We start from the raw sequence: 24,638 nt of genomic DNA on the forward strand, positions 1-24,638 counted from the left end.
CGTAAGTCCGTTTTATAAACGAGGCACCTAGTACTTGGTAAAGTTCATGATGCCATTGACCTATTTTGCTTCCAGCATGGCCAGGAAGCTCTATGTTCTTGTCATCTGACCATAGCTAAGCCTGGAGTTTGTTAAACAGCATCTCATATGGACTAATAAGTTTGATTGAATCTTACTTAGGCCCATCACCAACACCTCACCAGTGAACTCGACTTTGGGCAGTCATTAATTCCAGGAGTAGCTTATCCTTCTGTGCTTTGGTGTGCCATCTCCATGTGTCAAGCTGCACTGAATAAAGAAAGCACACTGGCTTCTTGCTGTTTTGCAAACAAGAACACACACACAACTTTTTGAGAACACATTTTAAAATAAAACATGATTTCTATACTAAATAAACAAGTGTTCATTGCTCTGATCTCATAAAAACAATAGAGGAAGTACAAAATAGCATCAGGGATGAAACACACCCATGGGTGTATTCATTATTTTATCAAAGATGGTTGAGGCTGAAAGAGCATTTCTTTTTTAATTCCTTACCTAAATGAGGTATCCCCACAACTCCTAACATACACATATAGACAATTCAAAAACACATGGAAAGATAGTGCTGTACCTGTCTTTGAGTCTAGTCTACATCAGAAAAAAATGGTGCAAAATCAAACCAACCACTTCAAGCCACAAGGGGAAGTAAAACGGCAGCACGTAAGCACTTAATAAAACAAAATCATTACCAAAAAACGTACAATAAATACATGAGTCATGACTGCAGTTGTTTGTATCTAAAGATACATTTTCAGGTTGTAGTGAGTACATAATCATAGAAAAGAATGCCCTGGACCTACTCATTTGATATGTTAGCTCATGTTCATCTGTGTAGTTTTACAGGTCCAGTACAGTTTCAGACAGAGTACAAGGTAAAATCTTAGGAAAAATTGAGAACAGTTGATTTCATAGTCTATAACCCTCAGTAGGTTAGTTTTTGAATGTTGCATTGTTCCCTATAGGCTACTACATTCATGTTGGCAGTGCTTTCAACTGGGAAATGAGGCTTCTGAATCCTAACAACAACAACAACAACAATTATTGGTCTATGTTATGGAGAGAAAATACCATTGAAAAGTTCTGGTCTATGTAAAATAGCCCCATCCACTGTTGAGTACAGCATCAACGTCCTCATCTCCACAAGTGGACGAAACTTCCACAACGTTTTCCTCCAGAAGCCCCGTCTCCTGGGTTTTCACCCGTCGCAGTACTCTACATGGGCAGGGCTCAGTTGGAGCAGGGCCGTGCTGCGGAGCCTGCAGCGGAGGGCAGGGTGACCCGCTGCTCGTCCATGCGTTTGGCCTGGGACCTCGTGATGAGGCTGAAGAAGTCCTCGTCTGGGACGGTGGGGCCACGGGCCGGGGGAGGGGCGCAGCGCTGGTCATCCAGACGAGAACCCTGAGGGGAAGGAGGGTATAGGAGGTAAAAAAAAGTGGACGAAAAGGAAGACTTTTCCACCCTTTCAATATAAAGTACTGAGATCTAGCACAATGTTTTGCTACATTGTGCAACACCACCCTAGTGAAAAGTTGAGTCTATTTAAACCTCACACCTGGCATTTGACAAGCATGTCGAAGAAGTCATCGTCAGGCTCCGTGTTGCCTGCGTTAGCCATCAGGTGGCTGAGGACAGCCTGGCTGCTGTGCCTGTTGAGCCGAAGGCCAGGCAAACTACCCCCAGCACCTCCACCTTCCTCTAACCGGCGACCCTGGGCACCAGACCCAGAGCCCAGGCCTGCTACTGCCTCGGACACTGCTGGAGGAGAGGGAGAGAGGTCAGAGCGAGAGATCAAGGCGATCACAGAGAAATGTTGATGTGTGTGTACTCACATTTCCTCATGGCTCTGGGTGGAGAGTCAGAGGAGCTGGTACTGACTGACAGACGGCTCTTCTCTTGTATGGAACAGCGCTGGTCGTCCATCCGGTTACTCTGGAAACGACTTAGCAGGTCAAAGAAGCCCTCGTCCCCGAGCATGTCTGGACTGGCCCTCTGAGTGAGTGAGACATATTTGAATCAGTGGAGGCTCCTCAGAGGAGAACCATCCTACTCTGCGAATTTGATAAAAATGTAAATAGCGAACCAAAAAATAAATGTATACAAGACTATACAAAATATATTCACGCCACCAAATAACTGATTAAACACTGAGTATATTGAAGGTCTACAGTAGCCTCAACAGCACCCTCTTGGGTAATACCATGGTGTAGCCGGAGGACAGCTATTTTGAGTCTTCTAGCTACATAGACTTCAATACAAAACCTAGGAGGCTCATGGTTCTCACCCCCTTCCATAGACCTACACAGTCATTATGACGACCTACGGAGGACGTCCTCCAACCTATCAGAGCTCTTGCAGCATGAACTGACATGTCCATTCAATCAAAGGATCAGAGAATGAATCTAGTACTGAAAGGATAAAATTAAGGAGCTAAAATTAAGGAGAAGCAGCAGAAAGAAAGAGAGAGCAAGCTACAGTTGAAGTCAGAAGTTTACATACACCTTGGCCAAATACATTTAAACTCAGTTTCACAATTCCTGACATTTAGTCCTAGTAAAAGTTCCCTGTCTTAGGTCAGTTAGGATCACCACTTTATTTTAAGAATGTGAAACATTAATAATGGTGACAATGATGTAGGCTGTGTAGCTGTTAGCGGTTATGGTATGACGGTTTGGCTTGGAGAGGTTATTGCGCCTGGTCACAGACCAGTGGAGGCTGCTGAGGGGAGGACGGCTCGTGATAATGGCTGGAGCGGAGTAACTGGAATGGTCTCAGACACATGGAAACCATGTGTCTGATGTATTTGATACCATTCCACTCATTCTGCTCCAGCCTTTATCAAGAGCCTGCCCTCCCAATTAAGGTGACACCAACCTCCTGTGTCACAGACATTTTGTGTTTTACACTGAAGTCCACAAGCGAAGGGAAAAGGTGAGAGGAAAGCATGTAGATGCGAGAAGGAATTATACAATGAGCAAAGTGTTGATGCTGTATGAGGCTGCTATGAAAATTAACTGTGTGTGCACGGGGTGATCAGTATTCAGTATTGAATGTGCCAATGTCTGTCACCTTGATTACTCCAATTCATCTCTCGACCTGTGTACCTACGTTTTAACTTTCATTTGTAGGCTAGGCTGTAGCAACCTCATGATGGGTACAGGGAACATTTGAGTACCTAAACCCATTGCTGTTACATTGAACTGGGTGAATGAAATATGAATGACTGTCGTCCAATATGCTGTAATAGAAATAAGGTACATAAAAAACAAAACATTTGTCCTCCCTGATCTTAAAACAGCATCAACCACCACCGATTTCAATACTTTATTCCAATCCACAACGAGATAAGTACAAGAGGACACGTCAATCTCACGCTCTCTCTCGTGGGCACGCATGCATACACAGACACACAAACCCATAGAAAAGCACACGCTAGGTGGATACCTGAAACGCAGGTTTCCCTCTTACCTTCTGTGGTCCCTGTGCAGGGTTCTGGGAGGTGTTACTGGTGTCCTGCAGGACTTTACTGGAGCCCCCAGCCCTGGTCTTCTTCCCCCGCAGACGGCTGATGAAGAACAGCTTGGAGGAGCTCTTAGCCAGGGTGTGTTTAGACTGCTTGGTCAGGATGTCACTGGTCCACTTCTGAGCCTGGAGACAAGAGGGAGAGGACACACACGTCAAAAAACAGACTTTATACAAATCACATCTAACTTCGGTGTCAAAATACACATCAAACAGTTAAGAGTTGTTATAAAGACAAAACAGTACATTTTAAAAAAAGGTGCCATGTGTAATTAATTTCACTCACTTCAGGTTAATATTGCACTTTGAATTGCCACTAGGCCTAGGGAAGAGAGTCTCAGAATGAACATTTAAACCCAGTGACTTACATTGATCTTGTCGGGGGTGAGTTTCATGAGCTCCAGGTTTTCCATGCTGTTTCTCCGTCCCATCCGGGGCCTTGCTCCATGCAGGTTGAGGTCCATGTCCTTGATGGGGTTCTCAAACAGGGTGGAGTTGTTGGTGCTGTAGCTCAGCCCCAGCACCATCTGCAGGTCTGACACGTTCATACGGGCCGTCAGCTCCCCGCTCCGGTCACCAGTCTGGAACACACACACACACAACTGGGATTGACCATGCTGCATTTTCAGATCAACTCCTCTTTCTTTGATCAGGCTCTTGAAGGCTTTGTCCTGAACTGTATATCTATAGGGGATAAGGGAGGTGGTACCTCTTTGGAGATCTCCAGGTGTTTCTCAGCAAAGTGCATGGCCTGGTCATGGTTCCCCAGGGCGGTGTGAGCGTTCCCTAAACTCCAGCACGCCCGGCCCTCACCAATCCGGTCGTTGAGGTCCTGTGCTATGATCAGGTGTTTGAGGTGGTAGTCTATGGCCCTCTCGTAGTCCTGGAGGAGTGTGTAGGTGTTGCCCAGACTGTAACAGGCCTGAGCCTCTACAGCCCGGTCTTTCAGCTGTCTGGCCAGCTGCAGAGTCCTCCTGACAACCACAATATAATCACATTAGATCACTGGCTGTCATTCAGAGTGACACACAAAGGCTACTCTGGTCCTGAAATTAAGTTCAGTATATGAATTCACACACACACACTTATCGGTTTGCTAGCCCTCTTGACATTATAGTCCTTTGAGGTATAGCGGCTGCCATTTCTCTCCTGAAAACCCTACGGCCTCTTAACTGTGTGAAAACCTCCAGGGTCCAGACAGAAAGAAGAGTTGTTTTAACAGCTGGACTCCGAGACAGAGGGAGTGAACGTCATTGAGAGAAGATGAATGGCTGGGCTGGGGGTTTGGCTCACTTGTAATGCTCGGCTGCCACTTCAAATTCACCCAGGAATATATACGCGTTCCCCAGGTTGCAGTAGGCCCTTCTCTCTGCTGAGCGGTCGCCAAACTCCTTGGCAATCTGGAGGCGCTGGGAAAGGAAAACAAATGGATGAACACACACGGACACCGGGCCAGAAATGCACCCACCCACCCACCCCAACACCTTGGTACGGAACAGCCAGCCAGCGACTCTACCCGCCCCAACACCTTGGTATCGGAACAGCCAGCCAGCGACTCTACCCGCCCCAACACCTTGGTATCGGAACAGCCAGCCAGCGACTCTACCCGCCCCAACACCTTGGTATCGGAACAGCCAGCCAGCGACTCTACCCGCCCCAACACCTTGGTATCGGAACAGCCAGCCAGTGACTCTACTCACCCCAACACCTTGGTATCGGAACAGCCAGCCAGCGACTCTACCCGCCCCAACACCTTGGTATCGGAACAGCCAGCCAGCGACTCTACCCGCCCCAACACCTTGGTATCGGAACAGCCAGCCAGTGACTCTACTCACCCCAACACCTTGGTATCAGAACAGCCAGCCAGCGACTACGGAACAGCCAGCCAGCGACTCTACCCATCCCAACACCTTGGTACGGAACAGCCAGCCAGCGACTACGGAACAGCCAGCCAGCGACTCTACCCACCCCAACACCTTGGTACGGAACAGCCAGCCAGCGACTATGGAACAGCCAGCCAGCGACTCTACCCACCCCAACACCTTGGTATCAGAACAGCCAGCCAGCGACTCTACCCACCCCAACACCTTGGTATCAGAACAGCCAGCCAGCGACTCTACCCACCCCAACACCTTGGTACGGAACAGCCAGCCAGCGACTACGGAACAGCCAGCCAGCGACTCTACCCACCCCAACACCTTGGTACGGAACAGCCAGCCAGCGACTCTACCCGCCCCAACACCTTGGTATCGGAACAGCCAGCCAGCGACTCTACCCGCCCCAACACCTTGGTACGGAACAGCCAGCCAGCGACTCTACCCGCCCCAACACCTTGGTATCGGAACAGACAGCGACTCTAGTCTTCCATTATGTGGTGTTTACCTACAGTCTTTCTGTTGACTGTACTGAGCCATACAGGACATTAGAATTAACTACAGAGAACCATTGAAAAAGGAAATCTGACGAAAGACTTAACTGGATTTAAATCAAACTTGCCTTTTGCAATGTTTTTGCAGTTACTTTGTGTACAAGCTATTATTAATCATCCAGTGAAGTGAGTTTAACTAGTATTTCTACAATAGAACGCAAAACCACTATTCCATATTGTCATAGGATAAAAATTGTGCGTTTTATATGCTACAACAGTACAGTTTTTTTATTGAATCGAGCAGTAAATGTCACGCTATAAACTTTGATAAGATTTTCCTTACCTGTTCATGTGACGCCACTGCATTCTGGAAGTTTCCTAACAGGTAGTGTGTGTTGCCAAGGTTACCATATGTTCGGCCCTGGGCGGCCGGGTCTCCAAGCTCCTTCACTATGGATAAGTTTGCTCTGGATATAGACAAACCATTGAATGAATGATGGACAACAAAGTCAAGGTTTTGGAGTGGCCATCAAAGTCCTGACCTCAATCCTATAGAAAATGTGTGGGCAGAACTGAAAAAGTGTGTGCGAGCAAGGAGGCCTACAAACCTGACTCAGTTACACCAGCTCTGTCAGGAGGAATGGGCCAAAATTGACCCAGCTTATTGTGGGAAGCATGTGGAAGGCTACCCGAAACGTTTGACCCAAGTTAAACAATTTAAAAGGGAATGCTACCAAATACTATGAGTGTATGTAAACTCACTGGGAATGTGATGAAATAAATAATATATATAAATAAAACCAGTCAAAAGTTTGGACACACCTACTGATTTAACATTTTTTCTTCATTTTTACTATTTTCTACATTGTAGAATAATAGTGAAGACATCAAAACTATGAAATAACATATGGAATCATGTAGTGACCGAAAAAGTTAATATTTGTAAAGTAGCCACCCTTTACCTTGACAGTTTTGCACACTCTTGGAATTCTCTCAACGAGCTTCATGAGGTAGTCACCTGGAATGCATTTCAATTAACACGTGTGCCTTGTTATTTTTTCTTTTTTTTCTTTCCTTCTTAATGCATTTGAGCCAATCAGTTGGGTTGTGACAAGGTAGGGGTGGTATACAGAAGATGGGGCTATTTGGTTAAAGACCAGGTCCATATTATGGCAAGAACAGCTCAAATAAGCAAAGAGAAACGACAGTCCATCATTACTTTAAGACATGAAGGTCAGTCAATCCTGAACATTTCAAGAACATTGAAAGTTTTCTTCAAGTGCAGTCGCAAAAACCATCACTAGCGCTATGATGAAACCGGCTCATGAGGACCGCCACAGGAAAGGAAGACCCAGAGTTACCTCTGCTGCAGAGGATAAGTTCATTAGAGTTACCAGCCTCAGAAATGGGCAATTAACTGCACCTCAGATTGCAGCCCAAATAAATGCATCAAAGTTCAAGTAACAGACACATTTCAACATCAACTGTTCAGAGGAGGCCTGTGTGAATCAGGCCTTCATGGTCGAATTGCTGCTAAGAAACCAAAGGACACCAATAAGAAGAGACTTGCTGGGGTCAAGAAACAAAAGCAATTGACATTAGACTGTTGGAAATCTGTCCTTTGGCCAAACAGCATTCTGCAGCGATACGTCACCCATCTGGTTTGCGCTTAGTGAGACTATCCTTTATTTTTCAACAGAACAATGACCCATAACACACCTCCAGGCTGTGTAAGGGGTTTTTGACCAAGGAGAGTGATGGGAGTGCCGGAGCCTACATAATCACCTGACCTCAACCCAATTGAGATGGTTTGGGATGAGTTGGACCACAGAGTGAAGGAAAAGCAGCCAACAAGTGTTCAGCATATGTGGGAACTCAAGACTGTTGGAAAAGCATTCCTCATGAAGCTGTCATCAAGGCAAAGAGTGGCTACTTTGAAGAATTTAAAATCTATTTATTTGTTTAACACTTTTTGGTTACTACATGATTCCATTTGTGTTATTTCATCATTTCGACATCTTCACTATTTTTCTACAATGTAGAACATAATAAATATAAAGAAAAACCATTGAATGAGTAGGTCCAAACTTTTGACTGATACTGTACATTTACTCTACGGTATCTGACTTACAAGATGCAAAATGTACCGAACACACATGAATGCAATGCTTGCACACAAACACACAAACTTACTGGTAATATTCCGCTGCTTTCCTAAGTGCAGTAGTGACCTCCTCGGGGAACTCTCCTGGCTCCGCCCCGCTCCAGCAGATGCTCTTTCCTTTTGCATGATACACGTTCCCAAAGTTATACAGCGCCCTCGCCTGTCCCACCTAACAGATACCAAAAAAAACATTTTTTAAATTTTTTTTTTTTTAAAAACAGGGCCAATGTCAACTCCACAACAGGGGAAAAAAGCATTTAAACACCAGAAAAAACAGCAAATTCGTTTCAGGAGGCCTAATAACCATCATTCATGAATCAATCTCACCTTGTCGTTCAGGTCCATGGCAATGTCTAAGTGCCTCTGACAGCAGACCACAGCCTCATCAAACCTACCCAACACCTTCAATGTGTTGCCTAGGTTACCGCTGGATTTAGCCTCTCCCATCTGGTCCCCGATGGTCCTGAGAATGGGATTTTATTAAAACAGAAAAACACACACATGATCTTGACCAATAAAAGGTTAAATTAAACAAATGAAAAGGGTTATATCAGTCTTACCCATTATATATTTCTGATGTGACAATGAATCATTATCCTATCTGGACCAGAATGAGTCTCTCTCTCCAACACCTATTGTTTCTGCAGTGAGGATTCACCATCTTCATCGTATATTTCATCATTTATCTGCAGATTCTCAGCAAAAAGCCTACCAATATGCCAACTAGGGAGCCAAATGAACAGCTCTCACCAATGAGATTCGGTAGGCTACACTGACGAGTCACTCACTGAAACGTCACTCTCTGGCAAGTCACGACATGGGCTTTGTATCCTAAGGAAATACAAGCCAGATCTATGGTTTACTTGTCCCGGTGCGATGCCATGGACTTATAACTACGGTGTATGATTTATGAATGGCAAAGGGATATAGGAGATTGACTTTATTCAGTTAAATTTGAGACATGTGATAACTAATCAACACATGCTGTTTGGTTGTCAATCAAAGCATCGTAAATGGCCTACGTGCCTTGGCTCTGTGGCTGGCTACAGGAAATAATTAGGCTGGATTAAGTGGATTTCGACTCATTGTTACCACTTATATTACATGGGATGTGCAGATTCACACAGAGACGATTGAAGGAGCATCATGTGCCCTCCATCCTCTGTGTACATTTTTTGGATTGCAACCAACCACAGCGCACACAAATCACATGGGAGAAACGGCATACTGTCAAACTAGCAGTGTTTTTCGGTCATCGCTCGCCATGTGACTGACATGCGCCTGTCCTATCAATAGATCGCTATTAGATTCATATTGATCAGTCTAGCCAAGGAGGGCTAGACTGACTATTGGGACTACCAAATTGAAACGTTAAAACAAAAAGTAGCAGTTCGTTTTTTCAAGTGGTCAAAATATATTTTGGTGGGGACAAATATAAAGAGAGGAAGTAGCAATCAAACATTGATACATAACCATAACAGCTGCTAGTTGACTACATTTACCGTCAGCAGTAAAGTAGTCTATATCTAAGATGTTTATCTAAGCCTGTCGCAAAAATCGTGGGCGTATTTATAAATACGACGGCCAGCACATAGGGAAAACACTACAGACATAGGAGTTGTGTGGTGAGGTCATGCTGATAAGACGGGACAATGGTCCTACTCTGAGAAACATTATGAATATGAGCCCTGGGTCATAGGTGTGTTCCTTCCTACCTGGTCAAGGTGTGTTCCTTCCTACCTGGCCAAGGTGTGTTCCTTCCTACCTGGCCAAGGTGTGTTCCTTCCTACCTGGCCAAGGTGTGTTCCTTCCTACCTGGCCAAGGTGTGTTCCTTCCTACCTGGCCAAGGTGTGTTCCTTCCTACCTGGCCAAGGTGTGTTCCTTCCTACCTGGCCAAGGTGTGTTCCTTCCTACCTGGCCAAGGTGTGTTCCTTCCTACCTGGTCAAGGTGAGGTCGTGATGGTGGAACTCCAACGCCTTGGCGTAGTCGTGCAGATGGAAGTATGCATTGCCCAGCTGGCTGTAAATGGCACTCAGCACCTGCAGGTCCTCTGTGCCAACCTGGATGGCTGTTTCGAAGAAGGACACTCCAGCGTGGTAGTCACCCACTTTACAGAGCCGCTCACCCTCCAGGGCCAGCTCCAGGCAGGATGCATCCATCCTACAAGGGGCAGTAGAAGGGGTTTAGGTAGAAGATAGGAACAGAGGTCTCTTGTTGATCCAAGATGCTCAGTAGGCACAGACAGGAGAAGTTGTTTTGGACAAGAACATTCTCTTGCCCCTTCCACTAACACTCAAAAGAACTACAAGTGTAGCTAGTCTTACATTCCAATGGCCACAGTTTGAATAAACTAGAAACCAAAAGTTATAGATGGGTTTTCCCCATCTCAAAACCCAGGACTAGCATCCCTCTCACTCCATCAGACTGTGAATGTTTGTTTGGCTACTTACTTCCACCTGAGAAAAACAGCCTTGGTTTATCAGTGGGTTTGTTATGGTAGGACAGATCGATCTACGTGGTCTCTACAGTACAATACACAGATCTCTCCGACTGCTCTTCTGAAGACTAGGCTATTCAGTGGGCTTCAATGTTTCCAGAACATTCAGACAAATGTATTGTCTGCTGTGTAGAAAGGGGATTGTGCAAGCTGGTGACGATTACATTTCTATCTAAAACGTTCTGGATGTTTGACCCCGAACATAGCCTACTCCTGGTCACTTTAACCCCAGATAGGGTCAGAGGAGTATCCACAAGGGATTATTCACAGGGATGGGTGGATTAACAGATTAGTCACTTTCATGCAACCTGGCTTCGATTGTTACGCCCTCGTTGACATCTTTTTGTGTTCTACAGCAAAAGCGCCCACCACTTTGTTGAAGAGGAGATTACCTGTGTTCATGCATGCACGTTTTCAACTTCAGGTACTCTATTAAATCAAGTGCCCACCCAGTGTTTTTTTTTAAGCCCTCAAAATAATATTGGCGTTAGACATAGCCTACTAAAAGACATCTTATGCATTATAAAACATCATATACACTGAACAGAAATATAAATGCAACATGTAAAGTGTTGGTCCCATTTTTCATGAGCTAAAATAAAAGATTGGAGTATCTGTCTGTAATAAATCCCTTCTGTGGGGAAAAAGTTATTCTGATTGGCTGGGCCTGGGGGGGTACCCCCACCCAGTATGTGAAATCCATGTTATTAAAAACAAACTGATTTTCATCTATGAACTGTAACTCAGTCAAATCTGTCATTTTTGCATGTTACATTCAGCAATATATAGCAACAGGTATGTTTACTGTATAGATTTGTTTTTTTACTTTAGTCATCTCCAATTACAGACTATAAAACAACGTTACATTTTGCAGACGAAATGACAATAAATTGTACTCCACATACTGGATCGAGGTTGCTTTGTTTATTTTAACACACTAAGACCCTACCTGGGTTTCTTTCTCCTTCACAACAGCATCACATGACATATCTAAAGAGGCTTCCACTGGGTTGGTTTGAAAGAGGATTCCTGTGCAGCAACACACTGAACGGTCCAGAGCTAGCCTAAACTCATTACGGATCCGGACACAGGCCTAGGTAGCCTATTCTTTTCAATGTCTCACTGAGCTACTTTCACCAAAGATGATTTATCCACCCCCCACGTCATCAATGAACCAAATCAATTCAAATCAAATCTTATTGGTCACATACACATGGTTAGCAGATGTTAACGCAAGTGTAGCGAAATGCTTGTGCTTCTCGTTCCGACAGTGCAGTAATATCTAACAAGTAATCTAATAATTCCCCAACAACTACCTAATACACACAAATCTAAAAGGGGTGAATGAGAATATGTATACAAGTATATGGATGAGACATAGGCAAGGTGCAATAGATGGTATATAAACTCAGCAAATAAATAAAATGTCCTCTCACTGTCAGCTCTGTTTATTTTCAGCAAACTTAACATGTGTAAATATTTGTATGAACATAAGATTCAGACATAAACTGAACAAGTTCTACAGACATGTGGAATAATGCATCCCCGAACAAAGAGGGGGGGGTCAAAAATCAAGTAACAGTCAATGCAGCTGGTGGCCACACCAGTTACTAAGTACTGCAGTGTACCTTGTGGAATGCACCAGATTTGCGCCGTTTTTGCTGTGAGATGTTACCCCACTCTTCCACCAATTATAGGGGGGGGGGGGGGGTGGCCCTCACCCTCCGATCCAACAGGTCCCAGATGTGAGATCCGGGCTCTTTGCTGGCCATGGCAGAACTCTGATATTCCTGTCTTGTAGGAAATCGCACACAGAACGAGCAGTACGGCTGGTGGCATTGTCATGCTGGAGGGTCATGTCAGGATGAGCCTACAGAAAGGGTACCACATGGAGGAAGAAGGATGACTTCCCTGCAACGCCTGCAATGACAACAAGCTCAGTCTGATGATGCTGTGACACACCGCCCAAGAACATGACAGACACTCCACCTTGATCCCGCTCCAGAGTACAGGCCTTGGTGTAACGCTCGTTCCTTCGACATTAAACACGAATCCGACCATCACCCCCGGTGAGACAAAACCGCGACTCGTCAGTGAAGAGCACTTTTTGCCAGTCCTGTCTGGTCCAGCGACGGTGGGTTTGTGCCCAAAGGCGAAGTCGTTGATGTCTGGTGAGGACCTGCCTTACAACAGGCCTACATCTCTCCAGCATCTCTCAGCCTGTTACGGACAGTCTGAGCACTGATGGAGGGATTGTGTGTTCCGGTGTAACTCGGGCAGTTGTTGTTGCCATCCTGTACCTGTCCCGCAGGTGTGATGTTCGGATGCACCGATCCTGCGCAGGTGTTGGTACACGTGGTCTCCCACATGTCCATCCTGTCTCCCTGTAGCGCTGTCTTAAGCATCTCACAGCACAGACATTGCAATGTATTGCCCTGGCCACATCTGCAGTCCTCATGCCTCCTTGCAGCATGCCTAAGGCAGGTTCTTGCAGATGAGCAGGGATCCTGGGTATCTTTGTGTTTTTCAGAGTCCGTAGAAAGGCCTCTTTAGTGTCCTAAGTTTTCATAACTGACCTTAATTGCCTACCGTCTGTAGCTGTTAGTGTCTTAACTATTCCACAGGTGCATGTTCACTAATTGTTTACGGTTCATTGAACAAGCATGGGAAATCGTGTTTAAATCATTTACAATGAAGATCATAAGTTATTTGAATTTTTACGAATTATCTTTGAAAGACAGGGTCCTTTCTTTTTTTGCTGAGTTTCCATGTGATATGAGTAAGATATGTAAGATATGTAAACATGATTAAAGTGGCATTATTTAAAGTGGCGTTGTTTAAAGTGACTAGAGATCCATTTATTAAAGTGGCCATTGATTGGGTCTCAATTTAGGCAGCAGCATCTTGAGTTAGTGATTGTTGTTTAGCAGTCTGATGGCCTTGAGATAGAAGCTGTTTTTCAGTCTCTCATCCCAGCTTTGATCCACCTGTACTGATCTCGCCTTCTGAATGGTAGCGGTGTGAACAGGCAGTGGTTCAGGTGGTTGTTGCCCTTGATGATCTTTTTGGCCTTCCTGTGACATTGGGTGATGTAGGTGTCATGCAGGGCAGGTAGTTTGCCCACAGCGATGCGTTGTGCAGACCGCACCCTCTGGAGAGCCCTGAGGTGTAGGACAGTGCAGTTGTCGTACCAGGCTGTGATACAGCCTAACAGGATGATCTTGATTGTGCATCTGTAAAAGTTTGTCAGGGTTTTGGGTGACAAGCCAAATTTCTTCAGCCTCCTGAGGTTGAAGAGGCACTGTTGCGCCTTCACCAAAGGCGTGGGTGGACCATTTCAGTTTGTCTGTGATGTGTACGCAGAGGAACTTAACTTTCCACCTTCTCCACTGCTGTCCCTTGGATGTGGATAGGGAGGTGCTCCCTCATCTTTGTTTTGTTGACGGTGAGTGAGAGGTTGTTTTCCTGACACCACACTCCAAGTGCCCTCACCTCCTCCCTGTAGGCTGTCTCGTCATTGTTGGTAATCAAGCCCACTACCGTTGTGTCATCTGCAAACTTCATGATTGAGTTGGAGGTGTGCATGGCCACGCAGTCGTGGGTGGACAGGGATTACAGGAGGGGGCTGAGCACGCACACTTGTGGGACCCCAGTGTTGAGGGCAGCCAGTCAAAGTCCAGGACCCAATTGCACAGCGTGGGGTTGAGAACCAGGGCCTCCAGCTTGCTGACGAGCTTGGCGGTAACTATGGTGTTGAATGCTGGAGGTGTAGTCAATGAACAGCATTCTTACATAGGTGTTCCTTTTGTCCAGATGTGATAGGGCAGTGTGCAGTGTGATGGCAATTGCGTTGTCCATGGACCGGTTGGGGCGTTATGCAAACTGAAGTGGGTCTAGGGTGGCAGGTAAGGTAGAGGTGATATGATCCTTAGCTAGCCTCTCAAAGCACTTCATGATGACAGAAGTGAGTGCTACGGGCCGGTGGTCATTTAGTTCAGTTCTTTTTGCCTTCTTGGGTACAGGAACAATGGAAGCCATCTTGAAGCATGTTGGGCAACAGACTGGGATAGGGAGCGATTGAATATATCCGTAACCACACCAGCCAGCTGGTCTGAACATGCTCTGAGGACACGCCCTGGGCCAGCAGCCTTGCGAGGGTTAACATCTTGAAATGTTTTACTCACGTCGGCCACAGAGGGGGGGGCAGTCCTTGTTAGTGGGCCGCGACGGTGGCACTGTATTATCCTCAAAGCGGGCAAAGAAGGTGTTTAGTTTGTCTGGAAGCATGATGGTGTCCGTGACGTGGCTGGTTCTTTTTCTAGTCTGATTTCCTGTAGACCTTGCCACATGCGTCATGTCTGAGCCATTGAATTGCAACTCCACCTTGTCCCTGTACCGGCATTCACTTGTTTGATGGGGAGGAGGGATTTCGCTTGTTTGATTGGAGGGAACAACTACATTGGGAATATGGCTGAATATAAACAGACCTCTTTCTATGGTTAAATGTGGTGGTTAGCGCTTTCAGTTGTGTGAATGCCGCCATCCATCCACGGTTTCTGGTTAGGGTAGGTTTTAATAGTCACAGTGGTTACATCATCTCCAATGCACTTCTTTATAAACTCACTGAGTCAGCATATAGGTTTATGTTGATCTCTGTGGCTAACCAGAACATATTCCAGTCCACGTGATCAAAACAATCTTGAAGCGTGGTTTCCGATTGGTCAGACCAGCGTTGAGTTGTTATCGTCACTGGTACGTCCTGTTTGAGTTCCTTCCTATAAGACGGCAGGAGCAAGATGGCGTCTTGGTCGGATTTGCTGAAGGGAGGGCGGGGGAGGTCTGTGTGTGCATTGCGGAAGGTAGAGTAGCAGTGGGCGAGTGCATTACCCCTGTGCGTAGTGCAATCAATATGCTGATAGAATTTAGCTAGTCTTGTTCTCAAATTTGCTTTGTTAAAATCCCCGCTACAACAAATGCAGCCTCGGGATATATGGTTTCCAGTTTACATAGAGTCCAGTGAAGTTCCTTGAGGGACATCTTGGTGTCTGTTTGAGGGGGAATGTACACAGCTGTGACTATCTGACGAGAATTAACTTGGTAGGTAAAATGGCCAGCATTTGATTGTAAGGAATTCTAGGTTGGGTGAGCAGAAGGACTTGAGTTCATGTATGTTGTTATGATTACACCATGATTCGTTAATCATGAAGCATACACCCCCGCGCTTCCGCTTCCCAGAGAGGTGTTTATCTGTCGGCGCGATGCACGGAGAAGCCCAGTGGCTGAACAGATTCTGACAACAAATCCCGAGAGAGCCATGTTTCCGTGAAACAGAGAATGTTACAATCTCTGAGGTCTCTCTGGAAGGCAACCCTTGCTCAAATGTTGTCTGTCTTGTTGTCAAGAGACCATAACACTCGCCGCCAATGTCCACTCGGGAGCGGTGGGCAATGTGCTCTTCTACGGAGCCTGACCCAGAGGCCACTCAGTCTGCGGCGCCGTTGTTTTAGGTTGGCTACTGGGATTAGATCCATTATCCTGGTTGGTGGTCCGAACAGAGGACTCGCTTCGGGAAAGTCGTATTCCTGGTCGTAGTGTTGGTAGTTGACGGTGCTCTTATATCCAATAGTTCTTCCTGGCTGTATGTAATAAGACTTAAGATTTCCTGGGGTAACAATGTAAGAAATAATACCAACAAAAAAAAGTATAAATACTGCATCGTATCCTAAGAACTCGATACGAGGCGACCATCTGTCGGCGCCATCTTGCAGTAAACATTGTTTTTTTTGCATGCCACACAATACGGTCAACCAGTAAAGTCCATGATATTGCTACAGTATTAGCCTAACCCTAAACATAGGACAGAGGTTTAACATCTCAGCATTATCAGACAAGATCTCTCTCGCCTCTGGCCTTGTCACCTGGGATTACTACAGTTGGCCCGACAGTGATTAGAAAGGCCCTGCTTATAGAGCTGCTGGGCAGCATTAGAGAGCTTTGAGAGGTGTTAGAGAGGTGTCTAATCAGATTCAGGTGGCCGAGAGGTTTATTCAATTTAAAACGTACAAGGTTTGATTAGGAGTGAGATACATTCTTGCTTAATTCAACACTAAAATGTAAGCCTGCCATAATTGTCAATGCGCAAATGCAATTTAATGGTTGACCAGAAATCTATACGCAGGGATGAACATGGTTGAAAATCCAACGATGGTGCCTTCTACCAAACAAATGTCTTCCACTCCTTTCAAAAGAAGTTGAATAAACCAATTTTAAAACTGCAAATACAAAGCAAATCATGAATGTTTGAGGGGATTGTTAAATATTGATATATAATCACAGTACCAGTCAAAAGTTAGGACACACCTACTCATTCAAGTGTTTTTATTTTTTTCTACATTGTAGAATAGTAAAGACATAAAAACTATGAAATAACACATGGAATCAAAAAAAAGTGTTAAACAAATCAAATAATATATTTTAGATTCCTCAAAGTAGCCACTCTTTGCCTTGATGACAGCTTTGCACACTTTTGGCATTCTCTCAAGCAGCTTCATCTGGAACACTTTTCCAACCGTCTTGAAGGAGTTCCCAGATATGCTGAGCACTTGTTGGCTGCTTTTCCTTCACTCTGCAGTCCAACTCATCCCAAACCTCAATTGGGTTGAGGTCAGGTGATTGTGGAGGCCTTGGTCAAATAGCCCTTACACAGCCTGGAGGTGTATGGAGTCATTGTTCTGTTGAAAAACAAATGATAGTGCAAACCCGATGGGATGCTGTATCGCTGCAAAATGCTGTGGTAGCCATGCTGGCTTACAAAGACACGGCGGTTGGAACCCAAAATCCAAAATTTGGACTCATTAGACCAAAAGGACAGATTTCTACCGGTCTAATGTCCATTGCTCATGTTTCTTGGCCCTAGCAAATCAAAAAAGTGAGAAAGAGAAAGTGTGTGGTGTTCCTTTCACCTCAATTGTGGCATCCAGGCTTAAGCCAGGCCCAGCTACACTTGGTCGCTGAATGCACTTAAAACGTCTTAGGGCTAGGCGTCCCGTCAGCAGGACAACCGTCGACAATTTCCGGTGAAATTGGAGGGCGCGCAATATTCAAGTAAACAATCTGGAAAATTATGGATATTAAACATCTAGGTACATACAAGTGTCTTATATCGGCTAAAAGCTTAAATTCTTGTTAATCTAACTGCATTGTACGATTTACAATGGGCTTTACAGAGAGAGCATGCCATGTGATTGTTTGAGGAGGCACCCCACAACATATTTTCAACCTGCAGGCTTCATAAAATCACAAATAGCAATTAAATAATCACTTACTTTTTGAAAATCTTCCTCTGATTTGCAATCCAAAGTGTCCCAGCTACAACATACATGGTCCTTAGGTTAGATAAAATCCTTCTTTATATCCCAAAAAGTCTTTAGTTGGCACCATCGATTTGAGTTCAACATGCAGACAAAGGAATCCAAAAAGCTACCGCTAAAAGTTTGTTAAAATAAGTCAAACTACATGTCGATTCAATCCTCAGGTACCCTAAAATGTAATTAAACTATAATATTTCATACAGAAAGAAGTATGTTCAATAGAAAAGTAAAATTAGCAAGTGCGCGTCCTCTTCGTCGCCAATTTCCAACTCCCTGTACCAAAACTAAAAATTCTTACTCGTTTTGGAAGAAACAAGCTTGAAACCTTAAAACAAAGAGTGTTGACATCTAGTTGAAGCCATAGGAATTGCAATCTGGGAGCTGGAATTGCATAGGACCCATAGCTTGGAAGAGCATGGGATTTTTTTTTTTAAAAAGAAAAATTTCCAGTTGGTTTTTCATTGGATTGTCTCCTACCATATCAATTGTGTTATATATAGTCTCATATATTATTTTTTATATTTCTACAAACTTCAAAGTGTTTTATATCCAATGGTACCAACTATATGCATATCCTGGCTTCTGGGCCTGAGTAACAGGCAATTTACTTTGGGCACGTCAGTCAGGCGGACCCTAGCCCTAACAAGATTATTATCACGCAACGCCTCAATTTCACCAAATTCTCTCATTCTGAAAATTAACCACATACCTTAGAGGGAAAACATTAGTTCACAGAGAGTAGTTCGTTCGCTAGTTAACATTTCACACAGATTGCTTACTGGACCCTGGCAACTAATGCATTATAACTTGAACGGCAAGGAGTCGTATACCAGTTACTACTATAGCGAATTGGTTAGGTTACTAACATTAACTCACCTGATCTTGTAACATTAGCTATCTAACGTTAGCTGTCTGACTTTACTAACCAGCTAATTTTCACACCCTGAACTAAATTATTTGATCAATTAAGTTGGCCAGTGTTGCTCAACATTTCTGGCTAACTAATGGAGAATTCAATTTGCCAGCAAGATACTTAACAATGCTAACAATACTTGTTCCATCACACTTTCTCCCTCACCTCAAACTTTCCAAATGCCAGTTGTTTTTTGGTTACAGCTCATGAAGTACGCTTCATCACCTTACACCCCCCAAGAGTGTGCAAAGCTGTCATCAAGGCAAAGGGTGGCTACTTTGAAGAATCTCAAATATATTTAAGATTTGTTTAACAATTTTTTGGTTACTACGTGATTACATGTGTTATTTCATAGTTTTGATGTCTTCACTATTAGAAAAATAAAGAAAAACCTTTGAATGAGTAGGTGTCCAAACTTTTGACTGGCTCTGTATATTTAGTTTTTTGGGGGGGGGGGGGCAGCTAGACTAGAGCCAGCTATAAAGCATTAGCTTTAAAACTGAGACATTTCCATGGGAAAATGGTTTACAATTGCAGGAAATTCACATTTTTGTCTCTGCGTCCAAGAGGGCCTCTAAAACCACACCATTGGCCACAGCTACTACCCCACTCCCCTTTAACAACTTCAGTAAAATGGAAGGGGAAATCTAGCCTAGCAATTCACACCTGAAAGCTACATGGGAAAGCTGATCTCATCCCGTGCGACAGACTTGAGACACCAGTATGAGATATAGGCCACTTGGTCTATTGTGTACATGTATAAAATCAACACTTCAACACTTTTTTTCACTAGTGTGAGAGAAAGTTTAAAGCACCCGTTCTAGGCCGTACATGAAACAAAATGTTGACCAAAGATTGAGAGAGTAGTGTATGGGGGTATGAGTAGGTTCATGCCTACCTGTAGCGGACATGATAGGACTGGTCCTCATCAACAATGCTAACCAAAGAGCCAATGGAATCCATTGAATATTTATAAGTGGGACGATCTCAGTTTAAATCCCAAAAATGGTGATGAAAAACCAAAAAGTGAAAAAAACATTGATGTCCAGGAGAACTAGTCCTACAATTCCCCTTGTGCTCGCTTTTGAATCCTCTTAAGCTGACACGTAGCTCCAGGAATGACAGAGAGAGATCTTCAGACAGTGTTGTCAGGCAGGCTACAGTTTGAGCTTGGCTTAGAAGTGCCAGCACAGCTCTCCCCAGCAGCCCTCTGTGAAGAGAACACAAGATGCTGTGTGTAAAGCCTCCTTCTGACCACACGACACTACAGCAACACCCACTAAACAGCGTGCACAAGAAAGGCAGGTGGGGGTGTGAGAGAGGAGTGGATAGGCGATGGATGGGTTCAGTGGCAGCCAAACCCCACACAAGCTATCAATCACTGACTCAACCATGAGTGCTCGGAGGTGCGCTAGGCTCTACCGGAGGGTGAGTGTGAGGATACAGCTAGGCAAGCAGAGAAGCAGAGAAGGATTTTCACCAATCACAACAGATACATTTAATGCTTTATGCAAATCATTGGTAAGCAAAATAGAACATGTATCCACCACAGCAAAGATAATTGTAGATGGATTGAAATCATATTATTTAGTGAGAAATAGGGAAAGTAGCCTGGCCGCAGACTCAAAACATGACCTGTACAGTGAAGACTTGTGTGGAAATTCCATTGTAAGTACAGTGATTAGTCTAGTAGGTAAGGTACAGCACCAGAGCAAGACCAACTGCCACCTCGTTCCCACATGCGGTCAAGTAGGCCCCCTCTTTACCTATGCACACATTTTAGTAGTAAACAGGTTTTCCCAATCTCAATTTAGGCTACTACTACACATCAAGAGCAGATCATTACAAATGTAAAGGACAGACAGTATTCAAATGTATGCTGCAGGTGCATATTAAATGATGAATTTTAAAATGGTTTATTTATTGGTGGATAATAGAGGGATATTCTGATAGATTAGCAAAAAATAGTATCACAACAGCTTGTAACCAAATGACATTCACAAAGATTATTGAAAGACTTGAGCCAGTCATCACTTTCTTAACCCAGGAGTAATCAACTTTCAACCTGGTTGGAGATGGTCCACCATAAACCTCCCCTTTGTTGATCTGCTCGTTGGATACAGCTTCATAAAACCAATGCATCATCACATTTTGAAGCAAAATTGAAAGACCTCAGTGGTCACGTGAAGATCAGAGGTCACAGAGAGCAGCAGGGCATTGAATTCACTCCAGAAAACCACTGTCCTCAGTTTAACCCCACACCACTAAAACCCCGGCAGGCAGCAGAGCAGACATGAGAAAGACTTGCACCCCTCAGCCAAGAAGGATAGGAGGTTAAAAACCTCTTACATTAGGATAACTCTTCTGGAAGCAACTGTTTGTTAATAAGGCTGATGCACACAAATATCATGTAATTAGATGGAATTATATAGTGCCAAGCCTTCCCTTTCATTAGGGATTGAGGCTTGCACAGATGCCTCCTGGTGTATGCAGAATTTACACAAGTGATGTCGGCATGGAAATGGGTTTGGCAGCTTGACTTTAGATCGCTTTTGATTACAGTGAGTAACATAACTTTGGGGTACTTGTGAGCTCTCTCTTTAACTGTGTTAGGGCCAAGCCTACATGATGACCTGCAGAAAGTGTTTGTGAGTTCTCTTCGTGGACAACCTAGATTCAGGGACCAGCCGGCAGCCATCCATGCCACAGAGCAGAACTGTAACCAAAAAGCGCTGGTTGTCACATCAGGGGGAGGCCAGAATCTGACAGCCACGCCAAGATGGAGGTTATTTCAGCACAGTTTTATATTTCACTCCACAATCCCATATCGTAGCTACAATGAGTATACAGAAAACCTCATTTTGGGAACGTTGTAGACAGCTTATCTTTGGAGCAACTATTTGTAGCAAGTTTATCATTACATCTATTTGGGGCAGTTGCATAAATCAATGATCCCCAAATCTTGGAGAACAAAGCTATGAGAACTAGGTCAGCTCTGCTGTTTAGCGGCCAGGTTAATGTGAACTACTTTAATACAAAGTGGAGCCTGCTTGTGTTTCGGGAATCTGTTCCCAAACTACATACAGTACATGCTCGTTCATATGCTTATGCATGAGGCCTTTTCCAGTAGTGTGCGCCAAATGGAAAAGGGAGATACATTCAGTTGGACGACTGACTAGGTATTCAACGGAAATGTGTCTTCCGCATTTAACCCAACCCCCTCTGCCATATCGACATCCATGTCGTCGGAGCCCGGGGAACAGTGGATTAACTGCCTGGCTCACGGGAAGAACGACAGATTTTTACCTTGTCAGCTCGGGGATTTGATCCAGCAACCTTCCTCTTACTGGCCCAACGCTCTGAACCGGCCACCCCTGGTGACAAAGCTGCACTCTGTATGAAGTAGTGGTTAAAAGGACAAGTGATCTACTAATACAGCGCAGCTGCGGTAACAAAAGCAGTCATTTGAAAGGCCAGCTTCACCGGAAGCTCCCACATCACACACTGGACTGTCACCATGACCTCATCTTTAATGTACTCACAGGGTGATCTATTGTGTCTTTGTGTCCACATCCTCTTATTAGCCAAGCAAACACAGAAACACCAAAGCAGCATAATGCCTGATAGCAGGGATACAGCCAGCAAGGATACAGCCAGCAAATCACCATCAAAACAAAAGGGACCGATCTAGAAAGAGAAACACTCCTCACCTGAAATTATTCAGTGCTGGGATTGGGACTATGAGAAACCTGGTAAAAAAAAGACAGTGACATAGCTAGATTATTTTCAATAGTTGAATATTCTTCTAGTTCGACTGGTTTCTTTCAGACATAGATCTTGCTAGCCTAGTGTCCTAATTCATTTCCAAAAATGAGATTATGTCATACCATGATTTCCCAGTAAAAATCATTTCCATTGCACTTTTACAGTAACTAATTTAGTAAACTGTAGGTGTTTTGTACATGAGACATACGGGCAATTCCACGATAACAGAATGATGCTGAGAATGATTTAAAAAGTCATGTCAAACAAAAAAACAATTGCAAACCATATAACTATGCACAAAGACTACTGTTTACCCGAAGAACAGTGCAGATGCAAACTTTGGTAACAGAATGGCAGAACAAACCGCACAACCCGTCATTCCGTTACCAAACTTTGCATACGTAAAAAAAAAATATATATACATATACATCAGATTAACTGAAATTGGAGCCTTATCACTTTCACTGTTACCGTGGATTTGCAAATAATGACGTACTCAAAATAAATATTTCCTAACATAAGGCGTCCCCCAAATGGTGAACTCGGTTCTTTTGAAAACTTCTTCCGCAAGTTAACAAGCCAGTTCTAACCATATTGCAAGCTACAACCAAAACCATAGCAATATTTTGTATTTACATTATAACTAAAAGGGCTAAACAACACGAGAACCTTTACAACCTGTTAGCAAGCTAGCTAACGTTACTGTAATTAGCTAACTGGGTAGGCTAGCAGTCCACTTACTTTAGGCGGTCCAGTTCGAACAATGGTTTTACTCCCTTTTTCAATACTTCGACGGTAAATTAAAATTCAGTTTTATTCTACAACAACAAAACCTAACTTCTTAGCTATAAATTCGGCACTTTGCTAACCTAGCTATTAATAAAGTTTTGGCTAGCTGGCTAACTTGGATGAGTGGGTGGGGAACTTAGCTACGGTTACTCTGTGTTGTCGGTTCAGTAGCCAATCAGCGGAGCAGATTCAAAGGTAGCCACGCCCTAAATAACCGTCTCTTGGGCGGTACAGCCATCGCTCTGGACCAATGACATTTGAATAATGAACGTGTCCACTGTACGATGAGTCATTCATGTCATCTTCATGCAGCTGTAAAGTGTCAAATGGGTCAGCAAAAATTATGCTATCATCAGCAAACTAAAACAAAGAGAGTCGTTTTTCACTGTAACGGCATCTACTAATGCAAACATCTCAGTTTTGGGGCTGGAAATTAGTAAGTAAAGTTACCAGCATCGACTGCCTCTCTAGCTAACGTGAGTTGCACTGTTGAAGAAAGTTAGCTGATAATGTTGAGGCTAGCAAACTAACAAGCTAACGTTAAGTTACTTACTTTAAATAAATTGAGAGGTGGTCAAAACACACAAGTGTTTTCAAAAGCTCTGCGTTTGTCAGCAGCAGGGGGAGAAGAGTGAAGTGCTCCCCCATGCTTTTTTGAGAAGTTTTCAAGAGTTACCGAAGCAACCAAACCCCTCCCCTCGCGTCAAGTCCAGACGTTCAGCGATACAATGTACATTATTGATGAATCCACGGGTATTAACCTGCCCTAGAGCTTGAAACAATGTGACATGCGAAATTGGAACTGGTGTGTTGTGTCAGAATTTAAAGATCACATACGAATCAATTATGTGCAGGATAGAACACATTCTAAACAGATGAGATTGTTAAAGCTGAAGTTGGACTGCTAAGGGCCAGGTCAGGTGAGTTTCAGTAGGTACAGGACAGACAAATGCTGATAAGCAGGGGTAGAGGTAGCCTTATAAATAGAAGCGTTACTCCACGTTCATGATATTAGCCTAATAACATTTACATTTGGATATTTTCTTTTTTATTCATTACATAAATAAAAAATGCCAATATTCGTATGTAAATGTTTATTATTAACCATGAATTTGGCATACTATTTATAGGGTTAGTGTAGAGATTGTTTTAAGAGGTTGCATCGACTGTATGAGACCTTTGAGAGAGAGATTAGTTATCCTAATAGAA

The 24,638-nt window shown here is 44.0% G+C and overlaps 1 protein-coding gene across 8 annotated transcripts; it reads right to left on the reverse strand.

Moving 5' to 3' along the window:
* Positions 1–347: 347 nt before the first annotated feature.
* gpsm2 (G protein signaling modulator 2) lies at positions 348–23,597 on the reverse strand. Of its 8 annotated transcripts, XM_021588830.2 has the most exons (15): positions 23,382–23,597; positions 22,586–22,624; positions 22,182–22,268; positions 19,774–20,085; positions 10,034–10,255; positions 8,421–8,556; positions 8,123–8,262; positions 6,273–6,396; positions 4,855–4,970; positions 4,271–4,535; positions 3,930–4,142; positions 3,508–3,687; positions 1,872–2,031; positions 1,595–1,797; positions 348–1,440 (listed from the first exon to the last, which is right to left on the reverse strand). In XM_021588830.2, the coding sequence occupies exons 4-15, from the start codon at positions 19,836–19,838 to the stop codon at positions 1,270–1,272; spliced, it is 1,995 nt and encodes a 664-aa protein (XP_021444505.2). In that variant the 5' UTR covers positions 19,839–20,085; positions 22,182–22,268; positions 22,586–22,624; positions 23,382–23,597; the 3' UTR covers positions 348–1,269. The 8 variants fall into 8 exon arrangements, with proteins under 8 accessions (XP_021444505.2, XP_036822088.1, XP_021444504.2 ...); XM_036966193.1 differs by lacking the exon at positions 22,182–22,268 and having other exon boundaries at positions 1,595–1,794; XM_021588829.2 differs by lacking the exon at positions 22,182–22,268.
* Between the last annotated feature and the right edge of the window lie 1,041 nt (positions 23,598–24,638).

Source organism: Oncorhynchus mykiss, chromosome 28 (assembly GCF_013265735.2).
Source record: "Oncorhynchus mykiss isolate Arlee chromosome 28, USDA_OmykA_1.1, whole genome shotgun sequence".
NCBI classification, from domain to species: domain Eukaryota; kingdom Metazoa; phylum Chordata; class Actinopteri; order Salmoniformes; family Salmonidae; genus Oncorhynchus; species Oncorhynchus mykiss.

Coding starts and splice junctions, on each gene's coding strand:
- gpsm2 (XM_036966192.1), bottom strand. CDS start 19,838: ATGGATTCCATTGGCTCTTTGGTTAGCATTGTTGATGAGGACCAGTCC. Junction 8,263..8,420: donor CCATGGACCTGAACGACAAG/GTGAGATTGATT, acceptor GGTATCTGTTAG/GTGGGACAGGCGAGGGCGCT. Junction 1,798..1,871: donor ACCCAGAGCCATGAGGAAAT/GTGAGTACACAC, acceptor CCTCTCCTCCAG/CAGTGTCCGAGGCAGTAGCA.